Here is a 21,608-nt window from a genome sequence, read left to right on the forward strand (position 1 = left end):
GATCATATTCAACATTTCAGTTATTTGTACAGATCAGGACTTTTTTTTTAAATTGCACATTCAAAGTTAACTGGAAAGAAGAACCCCAGCTAGGGTTTCTTTAAAGGAAGAAGTCTTGCTTAACAATAAATGATTAAAAAAAAAAAAAAGATCGTTCAAGCTGCTAATCTACCTGTTCTGGATTATGGAGACACTCTTTAGTTTTTTCTATCTCAACCTGTACAACCAGATCTCAGAATTACATCCTTCTAATAACAACAAGTTTTAGGACTGAATGGGGTGAGAGAGTGCTTTCAGTGTTGCTTCAGCCATTATGTGGAATCATTTCCAATGGATGGCTAGGTTTTCCTCTGGTTTTATACAGAACCTGAGTCTGATTTGCTTAAGAAAAGTGATTGAAACTGTTGCAAAATGTGATGTATTAATCAGGGCAAAGCATTACAATAATGAGTGTGTGGCAATGAATGTATTTTGAATTGTTCATTCTGTTTTTCTGTTCTTTCTTTTATTGTATTGCTGCAGGCACCGCTGGAGAAGAGAACTTGGTCTCAGTAGGTTTTCCCTGTATTATATTTTGTGTTAACCTGACATGCCAGATGGACTTGTTTCACATATCCATTGGGAAAACCTTCAATACTAAGCATTAGGGAAAGGGCTGAGGCTTTAAAAAAACTCAGGGTGTGATTAGATGAATGTTCTGTCACATCTTTACTGGCCAATCAGAGCAGCAAAACACGTGACGTAGCCGTGACCGAGGTGGGTGTGCGCACAATGAGAAACAACACGAACCATGGCAACTGTAGACATGTCAGTACACGACTTTTGTCGTTTTTGAAAAGAAAACAACTCACTGCTGTTCTTTGTTCTTCTTTTAACGAAGAAATGTAGTCAAGTTCTGATAAAACTGGCGCTTTAGCAGCATCCACGCTAAGCTCTTCCACCATAATTGCACCGGCCTCTTGTCGCTGCTTGTTTACATCACTTTCTAACCGGGCCCAAACGGTTCAGATGGGAGCTTTGCAAGATGGATTCGCCAGTGAGAAACAAGGAAACAGGCATATCCATCTGCTTTGCAAGGTTCATTTTGAATGACGACTGAACAAAAATTCTGCTACTTCTAATTAACTGAAGGCAGTTCAACCTGAAGGATCTTAGATTGTAGACTACAGGATTCACATCCTGATATAGTCCAAGTATGGTAATGGGTACTGGTTCCTAGAGCAATGCCAGCTTATTTCAAAAGCAGCTGTTCTCAACTGGTCTTATCTGAACCCACCAGCTCCTCCTTAATTAGAGATCACCTCCCAAAGCTCTGAAAATGTTCAACTACTTACATTTATTGAATGAAAAATGGCAGTTAGGATCTTAAACAAATGCATGAACTGTAGCACTTTATTCTAGTGGGCCCTAATGACATTGTAATTTTGTAGAAAGAAGTGGTAATTACCTGATTTGACCCTTACCCTCATCCACTAACCCTAACCACAGTAATATTATGGCAGTTCTCTGGTAATCAGGTGGTATTCTGCTGAGTACTTTCTTTTAAACAAGATGATAATTTTTTTATTAGTTGCTTTTTAATTCCTGAGTAATTTCATTATTTTGGCCCTCTAAATTTAAGTGAGTCCTTCCTGAATAATTTTCATGCAATTTTAAAGGTTAGGATTGGGTAAGGGCAAGGGTTATGGTTGGGGTTAATCACCAGTTAATTACCACAATATTAGAATTATAAATATAAACAATTACTTGATAGCTAATGCATCATTACTAGGTTAACTACTTCCTCAGTAATATTGTATTTTTGAGTTATTACTTGGTCAAATGCCATCTAATTACAAGGTAGTTGCCACCTTACTGAGAAATTACTTGATGGTTAGATTATTACAAAATTACTAGGCAATTAGGGCCCACTAAAATAAAGTGTTACCTGATGAACAAAGTGAGACAGGGCAACATTGCACAAATCTTTGCATTTGTTTTATTACAATTCCTGTGATAACATGCAATTTTTGGTTGTTTTCTAGAGATCTGGAGAATTAAATACATTGTCTTTGTAATGCCAAGTCAATAAAAAAAAAAAAGTCGAGACCTAGAGAAAACAACAAAATACTTATTATCATAGTAAAAGGGAGGTAAAATCAAATATATGGATGCAAAAAGGCCTCTTAGGGCTTTTGTAGAAATGTGCTGACATTTTTATGTGTTCACTTTAAGTTTTTGACTTTTACCTGAATGTATGTTGTGTCTTGGTATTGCAATCTTTTATGAGTCTACACATTATTTCTACTAAGCTCAGAACATGAAGCCATGATGTTACGCTCCAATTATTTGTACGTTTTCATGCTTTGGCTCATGTCCAATGACAGAATGAGAGAATTCATGAATCTGTTTGGACTTTCAGTGTCTCCCTTAAAGGCAGAAATCCTTCCAATCATTAAAAACCCTTTCAGTTTGCTAAATGTTGCATTAAATGGAAGAGAAAGAAAGGTAAAAAGGTTATTGGTGATTTATACGGCTGCACTAACCAGAGCTGGGTTTATTGACTTCCACTCAGGGCTGGAAAAGTAGCAGAGACGTCAGTGAGTCATAAGAGAGGATCTGGGATAGATAGACAGATGGATGAATGGATGGAGGGATGTGGGAGAGGATGAGGAGTTTGGACCCTGCGTGAAAAACCACAGAATTGAAAAAAAGAACCAGAAAGATGACATACTGCCTTATTTATCCATATGTAACAAATTACAGCATCTGCTTACCATTTATTTTATTTACTTTGGTGATGCTGGGCCCGGGTTGATTAACATTTTCTGTAGTGTTTGTTGTCTTGTGCAGCGGGGTTTGATTGGCACTCAGTGACGGCTGTTTGAAGTGAGCGTCGCGTCGGCTTTGAAGCTTTGGGGGATGAAAGCAGAGCATCCAGATATGACTGGAGGACAATCTAGAAATGAATTTTGGCTTGCCTCTGAAGGCGACCGACAGGCGACAAACATGTTTCCATGTTGTTGATTAAATGTTACTTGAGATTCAGTGATGCAGGGACATTAAACAGAGCTGGAGACTTCTACATCAGGAAATAAGTGAAATATGTCTGTTTAATGACAACAAGCTGTGGATGAGGGAAGACGGATCTATCACTTCTGTTCCATCATGAGGCTTTTATTTATGAGTCAGGCTGTTTGCAGTTCATCTTATTGATCTGTATTTCCCATCAAAGCTGCCTTCAATCTGTCTTAAGGACACGTTAAATTCAGCAAAACATTTTCTCTTCATATTGCATCAAAAGTTGTCAAGTGAGAGGTTTCTGTCATATCTGAGAGAACTAAAATGTTCAAAATAAAGTCAAATGTTGACACTGTGCTTCAGGTCAAAGTAACTGACTGAATAGTTTAGTGCAGTAAAATCAACTAATCCACACTTAATATTCAACATAAATACTTGCTCAATGGAAACTCCTCCTGGCAGACGTAAAAAGGGAAATGTTTGGCTCAGACTTGTCTAAGAGACTAATGTTTTGCATTTGTAATTATTTTCTGAAGTGAATCACGTAAAATCAGCAGAGTTTAACTAGAAAAACAAAAACTAATGTTGCTCTAAAATACACAACATCTGAGAAACGGAAGGAGACATTTTTTGTTGTCTTATTACAAATGTACAGGTCAGCAAGAATGTAAAACTCGAGCATGTTTTAACATAAAAATGACACTTATTATTGCATTAATCTGTGAATTTAGTTATAAATGTTGTCAATGCCCTGTGACACCATGTATCTCCGAATTTGGTGTGCAAAAACAGTTAAATTTTCCTTTAAAGATCACACATTCCTCCTAGCAATGAAGTGACATACCAGAACAATAAAGCATTAAACCCTGCTGGACTGAAAAGGGGGCATTTTCTTAAATAAAAAGTGTTTTTAACCCACAAATAAACGCAAAAATATCATATGTGAGACGAATATGTGCTATTATCAAATTAACATTGCTTAATTTGTAGAGACGTTTAAGACTGATGCTCCAGCACAGAGCAGAAAATTCTCTGATAAACCCAGAAAACATGAAGTTATTTCAGGTTTACCAACACTGACCTCTGCTGGCTCAAACTGATCACAACCAGTACTGGTCTCCATATTGTCCGAAGGAGAAGGCAGCCACAGCAGGTTTTAGGTTGGCTCCTTTGGCTGAGAAGACAGAGAGAAAGTTTCTATGAGTTTTTTTTCCCTCAGAACAGAAGTAAAGCAGTCACAGGCAAGATGACAACACATCTGTGCTCATTCTAATGATCAGGACTGCTGATGATAGCCTTTCTCTTACTTTATATCAGGGGGAACTCGGTTATATCAAGCAAGGTAGTTTTATTCATCAGTGGTTGGAATAGCATTGATTTAATCATTTGGATTCTTCTTTATGTTGAATAAAGGTTTTAAGTCTTTAAAGGATTTTCATTATACCAAGATTTGAAAGTGGATCTCTTTATAAGAACTACAGAAGGGTGACTAACTTCAACAACAAGGTAAAAGAGCGCTAACAGAGAGAGAGAGAGTATAACATGTACATTAGTGTTTGCTTTTTGCTGCCAGCTGCAAAGGAGGCACCTTTAAGGTTTTGGCAACGTTCCACCAACTTAACCACAGCTATGTTTCTGAGAAATCCTGCACAGAACAACCCTGAAATACATCTCACAGCCCAACTTTACATTCACGAGAAGGAAGAGGGAAGACAACAGTGCTGAACGCTTTTTTTAAACCCATGAATGTACCCCTCACTCATCTACCTGCCAGATCTTATCTTTATTTAATACGTTATATCAGTTATTAAAGCTCCACTCAGGAGTTTGTGGCTGGATTTCTTTTTTACATTTTCTACTGCAAGTACTAACAATGGGTGATAAATTTGACCACTAAGAGACGGCACTAGGAGATTTGATATCCAAAAACTATACATATATGGAGGACCAAACCTGCCAAAATTAAAACTAAATAAATAAAAGTCAAAAGAAAAAAGAAAATTCAAAAATTAAATACAAAAAATAAATATCAATGGAAATAAATACAAAAACAAAAAAATAAGATTCAAAAATTAAATATAAACAAATAAGTAAAAGTGGAAATAAATACAAAAATAAATATAGAAATATAATTAAATATCAATAAATAAATAAAGTGCTCTGCTCTCACATTTATTTATTTCATGCTGCAGACAGACTGTTTTCCTATTGGTTGATCAACATCTGTCTGACCTGCTTAAAATCAGGTCCAGATAAATGTCAGGAAACTTGTTTTCTGGACAGATATCAAAATCCATAGACTTGGAAACAGTTTGGATCTCCATCGAGTCCAAATATTTCCGATTTAAGCAGATATTAGTCTGTTTTGTCCCATTTTTGTTGCTCCTCACAGAGCAGACTTCCGTGTTTACATGCCAAGTAGATCTCTGCACTCACATGTCAATCAACCAATAGGCAAACAGTTCAACCCAAGACACACTTAGGACCGCCCCCTCATTTGCATTCCATTTCATGCTGCATTTCATGCGGACAGTGTCTGCAGCTCTAATGAAATAAAATAATCAATCTCATTCTGATGGAAATATTGTAACGTGGTCAATGTTGAAAGAACAATTAATTAGATTTTATTAATTTTAATAGACCTTTGGTCTATTTCAGTGGGCTCTGTGGAAAACGCAGTACCTCAAATTTCTTGTAGATTTATCCTGAACATGTATTTAGTTTTCTTTATAAATAAGAAATATTTCCCCATTTATCTGACACTTAACCCACAGCAGCATATTTTCTCTTTTTAGTAACAAGCATCAAACAAAAATATAGAGATTGTCAGTTTTTATGCTTGCTTTTGTGGGTTTTAGAAAAAAGGAGCTTTTAATTTTCTCTATCTCTCTCTCTTTGCTTGTTTAGGGCGTTATATGTTCTATTGTCAATCAAATGGTGTTGCTTCTTTTGAGCTGGAGTGATGGAGCAGGGGACTTTTAGTTTGTTTCACTTTGTTGATTTGTTTTATGGGTTCTTTGTATACAGCCTGATTTCCATTCTTCAGGAGTCCAGGAAGAATGGCTTTGGCCATGTGACAAACTAATGGGGTTATTAACAAACAATAAACCTTGAGTCCAATGTGTATTTGTTCTGATTATTATGAAATGCAGAAAAAAAACCTATTTTTCGGCAATGTAACATGATTATATTTGTGGCATAAAAACTGGACACTAGGAAATATTCCAGTCTTTTATCTTTACTACTGAAAGGAAGTAAACTAGATATGTTTAATTTGCACAATGTTCTAATAGAATCTCAAGAGAAAGGGGTCTGTATGTTTTAAAATCACATTTCTGTGGTGTAACTATTGGCTATACTCTATCACAGTGGTTCCCAAAGCGAGGGTTGGGATCCTCAGGAGGGCACGAGACACTAAGGAGGGGCTGCAGGAAAAAATACATACAAAGTTAAAATGATTTAATGTGGTGTTTTTATCCATTATTGTAGAAGACATCCTTAAAGATGAGTTTAATTTAAAATAAAGCCATAGTTATCACGTGAGATTTGTGCTTAAACATAAGTAATGTGTACAAAAAAGATTCCAGAGATGTCTTTAAAAAAGCAACGACAATTTTTGAATGATTTTGAATAGTATGTTTTACCCATTATTGTAAAATCTATGCATACATTTAGTTCAATTTAAATCATTGTCAGAAGGGGAGATATATGCTGAGATCAAAGTAATGTTTCAGAAATCCTTAAAATGCACATCTATTTTTGACGGTGCATTGTGAACAGCTGGCTGCAATATGTGCTTCAGTCACCTCAGCTACAGTGGGGATCCACAGTCTCTGGTGCTGATATTTTGGGGGTCACAGGCTGAAACATTTGGTCAGTCTTGCTCTATTATTTAGGCTTTAGTGGAAGAAGAACATGATTCACCCAAATGGTAAAATTAAATCTTGTACTAATACCCGAGAACACTGCTTAAATTATTTTCCATATCTGACCATTCAAAACTTCAAATCTTAAAGAACTGGAATCAGGAATGTGGCTCAATATCCCATTAGATTGTCCCCAGTTGATCTCATTTCAATTATATGTAGGCTATATTTACACTTTCTAGCTCGTGGCTGCAAAAATTCAAGTTTAGCCTACCTGAGTTTTGTGTTGAATAGACTCGATAGCCTAACTGCACTGTTACCACACAGCCTATTGTGTTACAAAGGAAGGTAGAAAAGGTAGTTTCTGTGTATTAGTCTCGTGTTGAGCATCTCTACCATCATAAAACAGCAAAGATCAACGACACGCGAGCTGACCCCACTCCTGTCCTCGTGCCCTTAAAAGTGATGTAACATTACATCTGCTGAGCTGCCCCTCTGTCCCTGAACAGTTCGTAGACAACCTGATAATATCACGCGTGATGTGAAGGTGCAGAGAGCTTATCTACAGTCATCTCTGCTCTCATTTTCAGCGATGCTGCAGAAGTTGCGTGCCGCCCTGAGTGAAATACGCATGCGTCAAGGTAACTCACGGCTTACACCAAAGAGAGTGCTACAGGAAGAGATTTTCATCGAGTGCTATTTCCGTTTTCGGGTTTATCAACTTTAGAAGACGACTGAAGTGTAGTTTTATTTTTTATTTTTTTCAGAACATTTTAGTTTCACTTCTCATGAGAGCATTTTCAATTTGAAATTTAGGCTTTTCTGAATGTTAGTCTACTGCAGCGCTGTAGTTACTTTTCAGTGTTCGAAGCATTGTTTTTTTTTTTTTTGTCTCTGGTATGTATTATTTAACATTTAACTGAATGCAAGTCATATTATTAATCTTTTACGTTTTTCCAAGCGATTTTATTCACGTCTGTTTTATTCCTTTTATAAATCAGTTGCTGTTGCTATTTCCAGTCTGGCTGTTTTTTTGTTAAGCCCTTTAGGTTGCACTGAGTTGAATTAGGTGGAAGGAAATTCTCAAAATAATAAACTGAACTTAAATAATGTAGGCCCCATGCATTATCATGTTAAAATTCTTTGTAATTATTAAAACTCCCTTATTTAATAAATTAGGCTACTAAATTGATGATAATAAGGATTAGCCTTAGGTAGTTGAGCTAGTAAATTCAAAGATATCTAGAAAAAAAGAATAAGAAATTTTGGTTGTGATTTTATCTTTCAACATTAATAACTTTTCTGACAAACAATATAGCCCACCAATAAGTACAATAATAGCAGACTCAAACAGCAACTGGTCAAGCAAGAGAAGTTTTGACCAGCTTCCCTTGTATGCTTTTGCAGGTTCAGCCAAGTAACTACATGGATGTTAAAGGTATTCTGCAAATTATCTTATCATATAAAAATAATTAAGTGGGCTAGAACAATTCTAGGTTTCCCTCTAAAATTAGTACAGTAACATATCAAGTATGATTATATATACATACTTTGAGTACTTTTTTAAAATTTTGCTTTAATAACTAATATTGTGTTGTACAAGAAACAGGTCAGCCCACAGAATTGGTGGGGCCTCTGAAAAACCCAGATAATGGGCCCTTTTAACATATTGATAATATCAGTGCATGTGTGTTGGACCAGCAGCACTGGTGCTAGCATTCTGGCTAACAGTTCCCTCTTTTGGGGCTGAAAAGTGTGTCAAACTATTATTAGGTTCGAATGTTAGAATTATTTATTCCTACTACTTATTAAAACCCGTTTAACTATTTTCCCTTCCACTTCTTTCTGCAACTTATGACCAATTTTTGCTGCTTTCACCCTTGTTTGAAACCTATAGACCTTTTCTGTTGCTTTTCACCCTTTCTGCTATTTTCACCATTTATTTAGCCATTTTTACACTTTTTTTCTGCTTTTTCATATTTATAACGCATTTTGACACTTTTCACCCTTTTTAGGTACTTTTTTTACTACCTCTGATCCTTTTTTGCCACATTACACCCTATTCTGCAACTTGTCTTTGCCAATTTCAACCTGTTTTGCTGCTCCCTGGCCTACTTTTTCTACTTTTAACACATTTTTGGCGCTTTTAATAATTCTTTGCAACTTCTAAGCCTATATTTGTCAGTTTCACCCTTATTTGCTACTCTTTAAAACATTTAACATTTTTTGCCTTTTTTCACAGTATTTTGCTGCTATTAACCATTCTTCACACTTTTCCCCCAACTTCTTTTTGCTATTTTGAACCCATTTTGCCACTTTTCACCCTTTTTTGCAACTTCTTGTTGCAAGTTTCAACCAATTTTGCTGCTTTTGGCACACTTTTACATCACTTAATTCATTTTTACCCCCCCCCCCCCCCTTTTTGACATTGCCAAAAAATAATTTAAAGATGAAAGTCGTTTTTTGTTGCTTTGATAAGACTGGCTAACATTCATGTCAAAAATAATATATGGAGCAGTAGGATGCCCTCCCTCTGCATGTCGAAACTATGGTACAAACAGGCAGTGAACCATCTTGCTTTTTTTCAAAATTTTATTGAACATAAAATCAGGACAATCAGTGAATCAGGATATCAAATCACAAAGTGAACCATCTTGCTCTTCGATTAACTGTTGCATCTTTGACGTTGAGAGGAGCCTGCGTAACTCCCTGCGTACGTGACGCCGCACCACCTCCCTCTTCTCTCCTCCCTTTGTGCAGTTGACAAGCCCCTTCTCGGTCAGGACTGGAACACAGAGAGGTACGTGATGTATCTGTCCCTATATTGCTGCACAGCTCATTATGTCTTCCCTGCACATCTCATCTCTTTAATACTATTAGTCGTCAGAATCTGACCTCCGGATCCCGCCGTTGTCAGTCTCATCAGTCCATTTTTAACCGGAGTAGGATGCAGATCGACGTGTAGCAGAGATGCTAGGCCTGATGGTTGTACGAGCTGTTAGCATGTTAGCTAATGCCTTGCGGTGCGGTCATTTGACAGTGCAGGGGTTAGTGGTCAGCAATTCCTCCGGTAGCCAGTTATAAAGAAGCTTAGCTAGCCAACAGCTGTGCCCTGTTGAAATTATACGACCTCCTCTCTGTTAACCTGTCCTCACAGGCGGACTCTGCCCGCTGTCCACCTTGATAGCTAGCTATTGCTAATCTGTTAGCAGGCGAGGGCATGGAGATGATGCCTCCACTGCCCTCGTAAGCCTTTGAGTCAAGCAGTCACTGCTTTATTCTCTTTGAGGGGATGCATTTTATATCAGTTTTATGTTTAATTAAATTCAAATTATTAAACCTCGGATAACGATGCGTAAAAGAGCAGCAGTCGAACCAAAACTTTGCTGCAAAGTTAAAAAGTTGACGTTTCAATACGCAGTTATTTATTTAAACCCCTTTAATAAGATATATCTTTCTTTGATTTTAAATGTGAAGACATATAATTGTTAACATTTTGCATGTCATTATGTGTTGACTGTGTTACTACTAGCTTCACGTGCTTACATCCTCTGATATTTCTATCTATAGCTGTGTATGAAAGCCAGAAAGCTACTCAGGTTGAGTGGGGTGTTTTGGCAGCCTGTGCATGTGTGTTAGCACAGGGTGACTGCCTTAATGAACATGCTATTTGTGTACGTGTTTACAGTCACTGGAGACAGATGTTTGACATTAGACCTCTACTTCCTGTCCAAGTGTTTTCCTATAACAATGGGTCATCCATATTGATTGTCTTGAGAGGGATTTGTGGGGGAGGGTATCTTAAATGATTTAGGAGGGAATTAGCTAGACATATGTCCTGGAACACCATTCAAACATCAGTTGTGCATGAGCTGATTTTAAACCTATTTTTGGATGCTTACAATTGTGGATTACATGCTGGGTGCAGAAAAACACACAGGACAGGGCCCCATGTGTAAAGGAATGCGTTTAAGTAGTTGTGTTACTCATAAATATTATTGGATTGAAAGGGTGGGGTTTTTTAAGAAAGCTTGGGTTGCCAATAAACTTGATTGAACACGTTTAAAGGAATTAGTGTGACATGAGTATTGTCTCTGTATGGTACAAATGGAAGATAATCTAATGTTTTGATTTGATCTCTGGTAGTCAAACCCTTGTTCCCTTACTTCTTTAACTCCAATGCCCTAACATTATATTGAATTAATATGTGGCTATTCATTAATATAATTTTCTGAAAATAATTGAAAAAAAGATGGCTTTACAAAAAAATTTAAAAAGGGTTGATAAGTTTAGATTGAAAATGTTTGCCCTAAAATCGCAATAAGCCTGTGAAAATTCGCAGTCTATCTACTGTCAATATCCATGTGTATGTTATCAATTAGCTTGTGAAACAAGGGTTTCCTCATAACTATTGTGCTTTTTGAAAATGGAAACCTATATTTACTTATTCTAATGATGAAGTAGACATGTCTTGCACAACAGGCTGTTCAGGAATATAATGGACAAAGAGGCACACTCATATTCACACACAGGGTTAGCAAACAGACTGCTTTGTGCGTCAGTCTGTGGCCTTCATTGTTCTTTCTAAACTTGTCATCTTGTTCCACTCAAGCATTTCTTGTACTCTTTCTGAACTTTTAATTGCTAAAAGTGCAATTAAAATACAGGAAAAGGACCAAGATTACTTGTAAAGAGGATTTTATGAAGACTTTAATTCAAACTTCTCCATCTGGAAGTCAACAGCTGATTCCAAAATATGACCAGCTGGCCACTGTGCTGCTAACACTGTACCTTTTCTTAGCTCTTACAAGACAACAACTTCATAAGATTTGTACCTTTCATCTCCATCAGTGACCTCCAGTGTCTGTTGCCTTGCACACTCAGCAGCTCTGATTTCTCACCTAACACATCACATCTCGTCCGTCAGTGCGCTCTCCTGATACAGAGTGCTCATCCTGTCTTTCTTTGCCGTGTTAACACTGTGTGTGACTGTCACCAAGCTGTGAAACAGAGAAGACAGCAGGGATCTTATTTTGCAGAGGGCGTGTGTATTTTTTGTCTTCTGTCTTGTTCTTAGCCATGGCCTTGAACATCCTCTTTCTCTGTGCAGATAATGGCTGTACCTCCCACCTACGTTGACCTTGGAAAGTCTGCCAAGGATGTTTTCACCAAGGGATATGGTAAGCAAGAAATAATCAACCAAAGTCACTTCTTTCAACATATATCATCATTCCAAAGATGTATTTGTGTTGATTAACTATAATGGTGAAGCAAATTGGGAGGTAGCAACAGACAGCATACAGGTTTTCTGTTTAACAGATGAGCCAGCAGGGCTGGGGGACACTGTGTACACATGGTCGCTTGCTATTTGTCAACATGTCATGCCTCTTGGGCTTCCAGTCATACACCGGAACACCAACATTACGCTGTTGTGTAAAAGCAAAAGTGTTGCAATAGAATCTCAGTTTTGGACAAACTGCATCTGAATTTATTTGCAACAACAAGTAAGTCTAGTGTCAGCCTCTGTCTTATATGTAGAGGCAGGATTATGTACACGCTTTTGTATTACACTAAAGCAAAAGTTAAAAACTTTTAAAAAAATTATTATTAACATTAGTTTTTGGAGTTAGTTTTTCTGCAGTGATGTGAAGTTCACATGATGTTCCTGCAACAGACACTCAAGTTAATGTTTGTATTTTTCTGAGACGATAAAGGCACTTTATTAAGCTCATTTGCCAACTAGTGAATGAAACAGCCAGGAGAGTGACTTGAGCGTCAGTCAACCAAAATTCCTGTACCTTCCTGCACATTTGTGCGGCAGTGTTGGCATGTCTTTAAGTTCTGTATCCCTGCTTCTGCTCGAACTGAATGCATCCAACTCTTTAACAGTGGTGTAGACTCAGCATTCACTGTGGGACTGAAACGTTTACAACTAACAACTAAAACTTGAGATTTATTTGCTCATACTACGGCTCTGTAGTCGCACACAGCCCAAGTTCTAACACTAATGAGTGAAAGCAGGATGGACCAGGCGCAGCGCCAGGATTACAACTTTGAAAGAAAGAAACATTACCCCAGTAGTGGAATTGCAAGAGACTTTCAGCAGGTGCAGCGGATGAGATCAATGAGGAAAATGCCCTCAGAAGGATAGCTCGGTTGTGGTGGAAAAGCAGATCCCCTGTCATGCTGGGCTGCTATGTCAAGTCAGACCAAGTAGAGCCAAACTGCTCAATGTAATGGAAAAGCCCAATTTCTCTGATGCTGGCTGAGGGCTGGAACTGCTTTGCCCCACCCTTATTCCTGGTTGTATTTTATGTTACAGACGAGGCATATTGGGCATATCCCATGTTGAACAGGTATGATATAAAGGCTAAGCTGAATCTGCAGCTATAGTAGCTGTTATTGGGCTGTGATTTGCTTGTACCATCACAGCTGTGCTAAAAAAAGGTTACTAAATGATGTCCACTTTATATCGAGGGAATTCCTCGCTGCTGCAGCAGAGTGATTCACATTTTCCATAAAGGATGAATCACATCCAGTCTGACAGTGGCTTGAATTCAGCACTGTGGGCTTCTCTGCAGGCTAAGTGTGGCTACATGTTGAACATCTGAAGACCATTGCTGTCCAAGAAAACTGAGATCTGCCCCAAAATTGATAGCTATTTTTTTTTTTTTTAAAGTGTGAACTGCTTCTTAAGATGAAGATACACAGTGATGGATGGATTAGTTTACGTTTTACTGAAGAAATAGCTAGCAAGGCTAAGAAACAAATTGAATTCTGTAGCTCCTCCTAGCCCCTTGCATGTGAAGTGTGGTTGGGTGAATCGTTTTACCTGTAACTGGTAGGTCCGAATGCCTGGCCACAAGCTTCAAAACCAGCCTTCTGTCAGTGTTTGATAACTGACAGCTGTGATGTTCTCACTGAGCCTACAACAGATCAATACAAAGGTTCAGTCAGTGGGATTAAATGTACTCCAGAGGCTGATTAATGGAGGGCTTACAGGCACTGATCAATAACTTGATTTAATGTATTCTGAAGTATCAAATGTGGATGGATTTCTAAAGTTATATTCAGAATGAAATAGAAGGATTTTCAAAGGAATTTTAGAGTAAAAATAGACTTTTACTTCTTAGTATTAATGTATTTAGAGCTTTCCAGTGCTTCTGTTTTAAGAGGTCTGTCTCACATCAGTGATGTCATGCATACTACACCCTGATGTCGTTTTGATCCTTTTTTACTGTTTTCTGTTTCAGGCTTTGGGCTCATCAAGCTGGACTTGAAAACAAAGTCTGAGAATGGATTGGTAAGTCTTCACAAGTCATTATCAGTTTATCAAGAGTGCTGCTTCAGTCTGCAGCCATCCTATCAGAGCTTAAGCGGCTCCTCACTGACAGATAAGATGCAGGTCATTTGATCTACTGAACTTAACCGGGACACCTCTAGTGTGTCTCTTGACTCAGATATTACTCTCGTACATTTTGTTCAAGAAGATATACCCAAATAATAACATTTTGTACATTTTCTTCATATTTACTTTAAAATCTCTCCTGTCCTGTCAGTGTCTTAGAAAAGTAATTTAAAAAAGTAGGATTATCTGTTAGTTTCTATGATTGTTTAAAGATAGTCAATCTGTTACCTTTACTACCATCTGCAGGAGTTCACCAGCACAGGCTCTGCCAACACTGAGACCAGCAAAGTCGCAGGTTCCTTGGAGACCAAATACAAGTGGGCGGAGCATGGACTGACCTTCACAGAGAAGTGGAACACCGACAACACCCTGGGGACAGAGATTACTCTTGAAGACCAGGTTTGTTTGTTTTCAAGAATTTATTGAACATATTTTCTTTTCTGAAGTCATTCATGTAGTGTATTAATTACCCTTTGTTATAAAATTGATTGGGATTTTATACAAAATATTAGCTAATTTATTTAATTTTTACCTTCTCCACAGTTGGCTAAGGGGCTGAAGCTGACATTTGATTCCTCTTTCTCACCAAACACTGGGTAAGATCAGCAAAATGAGAACTCTGAACTGTCTCTAACGTTCTGTTTGAAAATATTTTCAAATTGATTAGGAATGGTTCATATTTAACCCTTTATGGGACAAGGAAAAATGTATGGTCACTTTAGTTTACTTTCTTTGTGGCCTCCCCCAACTCTCTGTGATACAGTAGAACCAGTATGATTTTTCTCAGCCAATCAGTGAAGATCAGGCAGCGTCATGGTAACACCACACCATCCAACAAATCAGCAATGGCCCAGAGTGTCTCAAACCTCCTGTTTCACCCAGAACTCGAAAAATGCAGTTTTAAGTGTCATTTGGTCCCAAACAAATGACACTAACATCATAAATAAACATAATAAGTTCATGAAACTCACACATTATAAGGGTAAATTGTAGTGGTGAATGTCATGAAAGAATTTGTTTGTGTAGGATTTCTAAAATTACTACAATTTGAGTGTGAAAAATGGAGGAACCATATTTAAACAAACAGCCGTTGGGGGTGTAAAGTGATGTCTATGTTAAAACAAAGGACCAATAAGAGTATTTTCTTGACAAATGCCATTGGTTGGTAAAAAATCCTGTGGTAAATTTGACTAATTAATAGAGATTTTCAAGGGACGTATATCAAAATAGGTGTGTTTTTTGGTCAGTTTTATAACGTTATCAGTTTTATTATACTAATAATGTTAAGCATTTTTTTAACTTTACTGTGAGTCTTTTTTCCTGCTCAAATTCATTAAGATGATATTTTGGGGGGTTAACATTTTTTGGTGGATTTACCATATAAAGAAAAATAATTTGTGTAGCCAATGGCGACATATATGTCATTATAGTCAGTTTTACAATTGTGTAAGTTGTAGCAAGTAAGAAAGTCTTGGGCTGTCCATCAGTAACATTCTAGAGTTTTAAACTTTGATTTTCAAATATTTCAATGAGCGCCTTACAAAGGCTTTTTTAAATCTATAGATTAAAGGTAAAAAAGATGCGGAAAAATAGAATATAAAGAAACAAATCCTTCCTTGCTGACTTTAATCAGCTGTTTCTCTGAAATTGCAAAAACTGTCCAATGGCCTTGTTTGACTGCAGCTCTCTTTTTGGACAGCACATTGGATTTATTAAACATGCAGACATGTAGGCTGTGTATATAGCAGGAATACAATTAAGTAACATGAGTCTGACTTTATAGACAAATCAGTGAACTGTGGCTAGCTTAGTTAACAGAGCTGCCATGCTGCATTCAGGATGGAGGTGTAAATTCTCTCTGAATTTTAGGTTAGGATCTAAAGGACATATGACTGTCAGGAAGGTCTAATCAGGTACAGATGAACTCAAAACTCCTGAAGCCTAATCCTGACTTGAGACACCTTTGTCTTTACATACCGGTTCTTAAAATGACTGAAAACCTGATGAAAGAATACTGTCTGTCGTTGCATCCTTCTATGTCTCCGCAGCAGCATGAGGTTTGATTATTAACTTGCTTCTTCCATTCGAAATCCCGCCAGCAAGAAGAGCGGAAAGATCAAGACAGCCTACAAGTGTGACCACATCAACCTCGGCTGTGACGTTAACTACGACATCAACGGTACCGCCATTCATGGAGCAGCAGTGGTGGGCTATGAGGGCTGGCTGGCTGGCTACCAGATGACCTTTGAGGCTGGCAGGAACAAGATCACACAGAGCAACTTCGCTGTTGGATACAAGACTGACGAGTTCCAGCTCCATACGAATGTGTAAGGTTACATACAACAACCAAGGCTCTTTAAATATAGCAGTAAGATGAAGTTTAAAGTGAAACGTCTATGAGATGTACTGTCTACCAAGATACCAATAGTAACCTGATGCATTACCATAAACCTATTTCAGAAGCATGTTTTTTCAGTTTGATACTGAGCTTGTATTAAACACTCCAACTTTGAGGTTCCTGTAAAATTTAGCAGCATGCCCCAGGCTTTGTTCTTTCAATAAAACTTTCATTACACATGAAAGAAATACCTGCATACTCCTGCGTAGATCAATGTTAACAGACAATAATTTTACACTCCAACTTTACCTGGAATTTTTCCTGACAGCCCCCAGTAAAGTCTTAGATGGTATGTGAACACAGTAGAGAATATTCTGGATATTTCACAGAACCAAACAGCTGATGGTGTTCATCTCACCAGACCAGTGCATAATGGGTGCAGTCTTCTTACATCTAATTTATACTCCTTACCATGATGTTATTTTCCACTTGTTTGTCAGAACTTTGAATTTGCTAGTTACATGTTGCATTATTTAAAGGTGAAACCATCATATTGCTAGACTCTGTTGCATCATCAGTGTCTTTTTTACGTCATGACTTTCCCCCCCGAGACGCCCCTCCTTCAGTCTGCCAAGGAAAGCCACAAGCTGTGAGGGACGTGTGAATAACTGACTCAGAAAGGTTTCAGGGGCAGGCTTTCCTGAACAGCTCAAGTGAGTCCAGACGTCTGACCTTGATTAAACCAGTCTTCAATTTTCTTGTCCTGGTCTGGCTGACTAACTTGTTGCCCATTTGGCATCCTGCCAGACACCCAGGTGCTTGGCAGTTATTTTTACAGCCAGGTGATTGGATTTACTATATTACAAGTGAGTTGAGGTGAGTTGTTGCCAGACATGAAGACCTCAGTGAAAGGCTGAGTGAGATAGTGTCAGACTGGAAGGGAGACTGGTCTTATTTTCCTGCTGTACCTCTCAGTGAGCCTGTCAGCTTCAGTTTACAGCTGAAGTGTTTGTGTGAGGTCAGACAAAGTTTAATGATGGCTTTATCTTAGTGCCACACAGCATACTGAGTAAGGTGTTTGGAAAATAGAAAATCATTAGAGGGGAATATATCACATTGAGGATAATGAATTATAGCTGCTTTTAAGGTTAATTTATATTCTCTTTTTTTTCTTCAGAAATGATGGAACAGAGTTTGGCGGCTCCATCTACCAGAAGGTGAATGACCAGCTGGAGACAGCTGTAAACCTCGCCTGGACGGCTGGAAACAGCAACACTCGCTTTGGCATCGCTGCAAAGTATCAGATTGATCCTGATGCATCTTTCTCTGTGAGTAGTGTTTGAACCTTTAAAAGTAGGAGTGCCAGTAGTGTAGTCTGATCTTTTATAATGGCAGTGTATGCCTACAAGGGATTCCTGTAACCTTCTTTTCCTGTTGCTCATAATTAAGAGCCTAAGCTTAGAGGGTGGTGTCATACAGCTAAGAGACGTCATACTGTAGACTGTTTTTGTCATATTTCTTTCATTAGGAAGTGCTTGATGGAGAAATTATTTTCTATGATAGAAAATAATGACTCATCGCAGCTAGTCAAGAGGTTGCCTTTTTCAAATCTAGGTCACAGCTTCCTTCTGCATGACCAAGCTGACCAACCTAAAAGAATGGATCTATGTCCATGAAAACATCTCATTCAGTTTGGCATGCGAGCAGGGTCAGCCAAGGCAGAATGACCAAATGTCTACTGCTGGACTGGGCTCATTTAGTCAGTCACATTAGTCCTTTAAACCCACTTGAAGCAGTGTCATTTAATATGAATGGTTGGTTGTAAAGATAAATATATATGTGTTTTGATAATGTCTCTTAAAATCAAATTAAGAATGTCCCTATTCTTCTTTTTCTCACTATGAATTTCTTCTGTGTTTCCCCGCATAGGCCAAGGTGAACAACTCCAGCCTTGTGGGCCTGGGCTACACTCAGACTCTTAAACCAGGTGAGTTCAGTTGCTATACATTACTATAATGTTTGGTGCATAAGACACCTTTTTATTTAATATTTAAGTATTTCAATATAAGTATTTGTAATTCTGATTTCTGATACACTGGTGCGACCAATATACCAGTATAGAAGCTGAAAAATGTATTTTCTATGATACAACCTACCTTATTTGATGCAGGATACCCCCAGTTTCTTGTGTAATGCAAGCAGCTGCTTCATTTAGGGAATGAACAAATAGAGACTCAAACCAGGCATCCCCTCTTAGTGTTTTTGTCACTCATTTGGCCATAATTCAAGATTGAAAGAAAAAGTGGTATACTGTTAAAACAGGATGTTTGCAGGGTCTTAAAGAGTAATCAAAGTTGATAATCAATTTAATGAAAATCAAAGCTTATAGAAAGTATTAAAAAGTCCTCAGTTTAAGACTATAGGGTTTTAAATTATCAGCAACAACTACTATACAGAGCAACATAAATCGTGTTTTACCTGGACAGTTTAACACCTTCCTTATATTCTATATTAGTGAGCTTTTACTGGGAGGATTCAAAGCTCACACAGACTTTTGGAAATAGACCTTTAAAATTTATAAAATCTAATTCTAGTGAGCTGAAACAATAAAGTGATCAATGATATGTCTCTGCATCAAAATCCAAATTAAAGAAAATTATAAGTGTTAATTCTTTTAAAGCTAGATGTTTGCTGTTCTGCTGTGTAGTTTTGACTGCAGTGCAAAACGTGTTACTAGGTACTTGAAGACAGTGATTATTGCCACATTTAGGACACTTGAGTAAAAATGAGACCTTCCATCGGTACCAGACCAAGGCTTTTTTCCTCAGTCTTTTCTCAAAGTGCTGCAAAAACATTAATTTGCATTCTACAATAAGAAATCCGTCTGACATTCTTTTCTTTGTTGTCACATTTTTAACTTACATAGCTGTTTCACTGATGTGATATATGTATGAAGAGAGTCTTCAAAGATTTAAAGTCATATATTCTGTATGTATTGTGTAAATCAAATCAATAAACCTTGTGGAGAAGTAGAAATAATGAAATGACTCCTCAATTAAAGACAAATGACCAGCAGAGGGGGGCAGCATGACTTTAGGTATTCTGGTCCCAGGTCATGCATCCATACTTCACAACTATCAATTTTACAGTAAAGTTGAGAGCTTCAGCTGTTTGCAGGATTCTAAACTCCACACAGTGAAACAAATGTATTAAAATAGTACACTGTACTTTTCAACTTTGCTAAAGATAATGAAAATCTTAATGCAGAAAAGTAGTGTGGACCTCTTTTATACATCAGGGAGACCCTGCAACAGGCTGCATCTTATATGCTGATGCTTCTTGTATCCTAGATTTTAAAGCTAATAAGTGCTAAAATGATTCAAGAGACCAACAGTGGTAAAGACAACAGTAAATCTTCCATGAAACACTGTGAACCAGATATTGCAATGAAATTATGGGACTACTGGAGGATGCATTTTTCTTCGGATTAACTTGCACTTGGAGCTAAACTCTAAACATAATAGTAGTCAGAATTAATAGGGGCAATTTATGAAGGATCTGTCTGAAGAGTGGCTCAGTAAAAGGCCTGGTAACTTCAAAACTTTACGTCTATTTGCAGGATTGGTAAAATGTGCATGACTTCACTGGGTTTCTTTGTTTCTACAGGCATCAAGCTGACCCTTTCTGCTCTTCTTGATGGCAAGAACATCAACGCAGGTGGCCACAAGCTCGGTCTCGGCCTTGAATTCCAGGCATAGGAGAGAGATGAGGCACAAGCCCTTCTTTTCCTCCCAGCACACATGCATTCCCACCAAAAAAAAGAAAAAAAATCCTTAACTGATTAGTAAGCCCTCACAAAACCTTGTTTCCCCTAGAAATGCCACAGCTGGAAGCAAGACAACTTAAAGGTCAAATTATTCTTGCAATGATGTATTCCACTTTTTAAGGACCACTCAAAGGGAACATTATTTTTTCAGAATACAGAGCCAATGTTTGGAACAAAACTGCAATGGAAAGTCTAATTGTATATTGTGTAGCTTATACGGGAAAGGTAGCGCTGATTCCGTTGATGTTGGCCTCACTCTTTGTTGTTTCACTACATTCTTACATGATGCTTTAATTTTTCTGCTTTCCAATGCAGAAAAAAGGGAAAATCAAATAAGATCAGCCCAGAATTCACAGAGGACTTGACACATTCAACATACAGTTAAGTAGTTACACCACCAGATGGTGCTGTTACACTGCATCATGAAGCACTCCTGGCTCAAAAGTAGCAGTGGTGATATAACTCCTCTTTCCACATCTCTGCACTTGAGAGCTCTAGTGTCTGTCTTGACATATTATACAGCAGAAAGGCTTAGTTGTCCCTGATGTAAGCAGCTGTTGGTAGCTCTAAGAGACACTAAGTCCTAATGTGTGCATTCTGTGTTTTTGTCTCACTTGTTATTTGTGTCTGTGCATATGGTGTAAAACATGTCTTTTGTTACATATAGCATAAAGGATATTATTTTATTGACAGTCTTACATAGATTATTCCACCTGTGAAGTCTTATGGAGGTGAAGATCTGTCAGTTTTAAGCAAACAAAATGAAAACCTTTCGCGCACACAGCTAAACTTCTCTGGAGGAGAGTTACAGAGCTTCTTTAAAGGAGGACGAGGGAAATCATGAATACAGTGGACAGGAAATGGTAGTCTTCCACAACTGGTTATGGGAATCATGCTTGGTGTAATTGACAGTATTGTCATTCCCTGAATTAAATAAAGAACATCTTGAACCAGTTTCTAATTGCACTGCTCTTCATTTTGGCAAAACAGTTTCTCAGAGGGAGAGGTTTCCTGGAGAAATGATGTTTTTTTCCACCTAGGTTGGAAGACTTGGAATATGATCTAGGGGTGCAGAGTAATATCAATATGATATTACTGTCAGCAGATATTAGCTTAAAAGTGAGCCAATGTTTACATCAAATATCTTGGCCATACATATCTGCAGATTGT

At 37.7% G+C, this 21,608-nt stretch overlaps 1 protein-coding gene across 1 annotated transcript; it reads left to right on the top strand.

Annotated features, from left to right (window-relative positions):
* The first annotated feature begins 9,563 nt into the window (after positions 1-9,563).
* vdac1 (voltage-dependent anion channel 1) lies at positions 9,564-21,392 on the top strand. Its single transcript, XM_041802083.1, has 9 exons — positions 9,564-9,666; positions 11,977-12,046; positions 14,120-14,169; positions 14,521-14,673; positions 14,818-14,870; positions 16,374-16,601; positions 17,790-17,940; positions 18,542-18,599; positions 20,279-21,392. Exons 2-9 carry the CDS (start codon positions 11,980-11,982, stop codon positions 20,368-20,370), a joined length of 852 nt encoding a protein of 283 aa, XP_041658017.1. The 5' UTR covers positions 9,564-9,666; positions 11,977-11,979; the 3' UTR covers positions 20,371-21,392.
* Positions 21,393-21,608: the final 216 nt, after the last annotated feature.

This window comes from Cheilinus undulatus, linkage group 12 (assembly GCF_018320785.1).
Source record: "Cheilinus undulatus linkage group 12, ASM1832078v1, whole genome shotgun sequence".
NCBI lineage: Eukaryota > Metazoa > Chordata > Actinopteri > Labriformes > Labridae > Cheilinus > Cheilinus undulatus.

Bases quoted from the DNA above. Each gene is read 5' to 3' on its own strand.
- vdac1 (XM_041802083.1), top strand. From the start codon at position 11,980: ATGGCTGTACCTCCCACCTACGTTGACCTTGGAAAGTCTGCCAAGGAT. The intron at 14,170-14,520 runs GTAAGTCTTCAC...TACCATCTGCAG, and splicing joins CAAAGTCTGAGAATGGATTG to GAGTTCACCAGCACAGGCTC. The intron at 17,941-18,541 runs GTGAGTAGTGTT...TTCCCCGCATAG, and splicing joins ATCCTGATGCATCTTTCTCT to GCCAAGGTGAACAACTCCAG.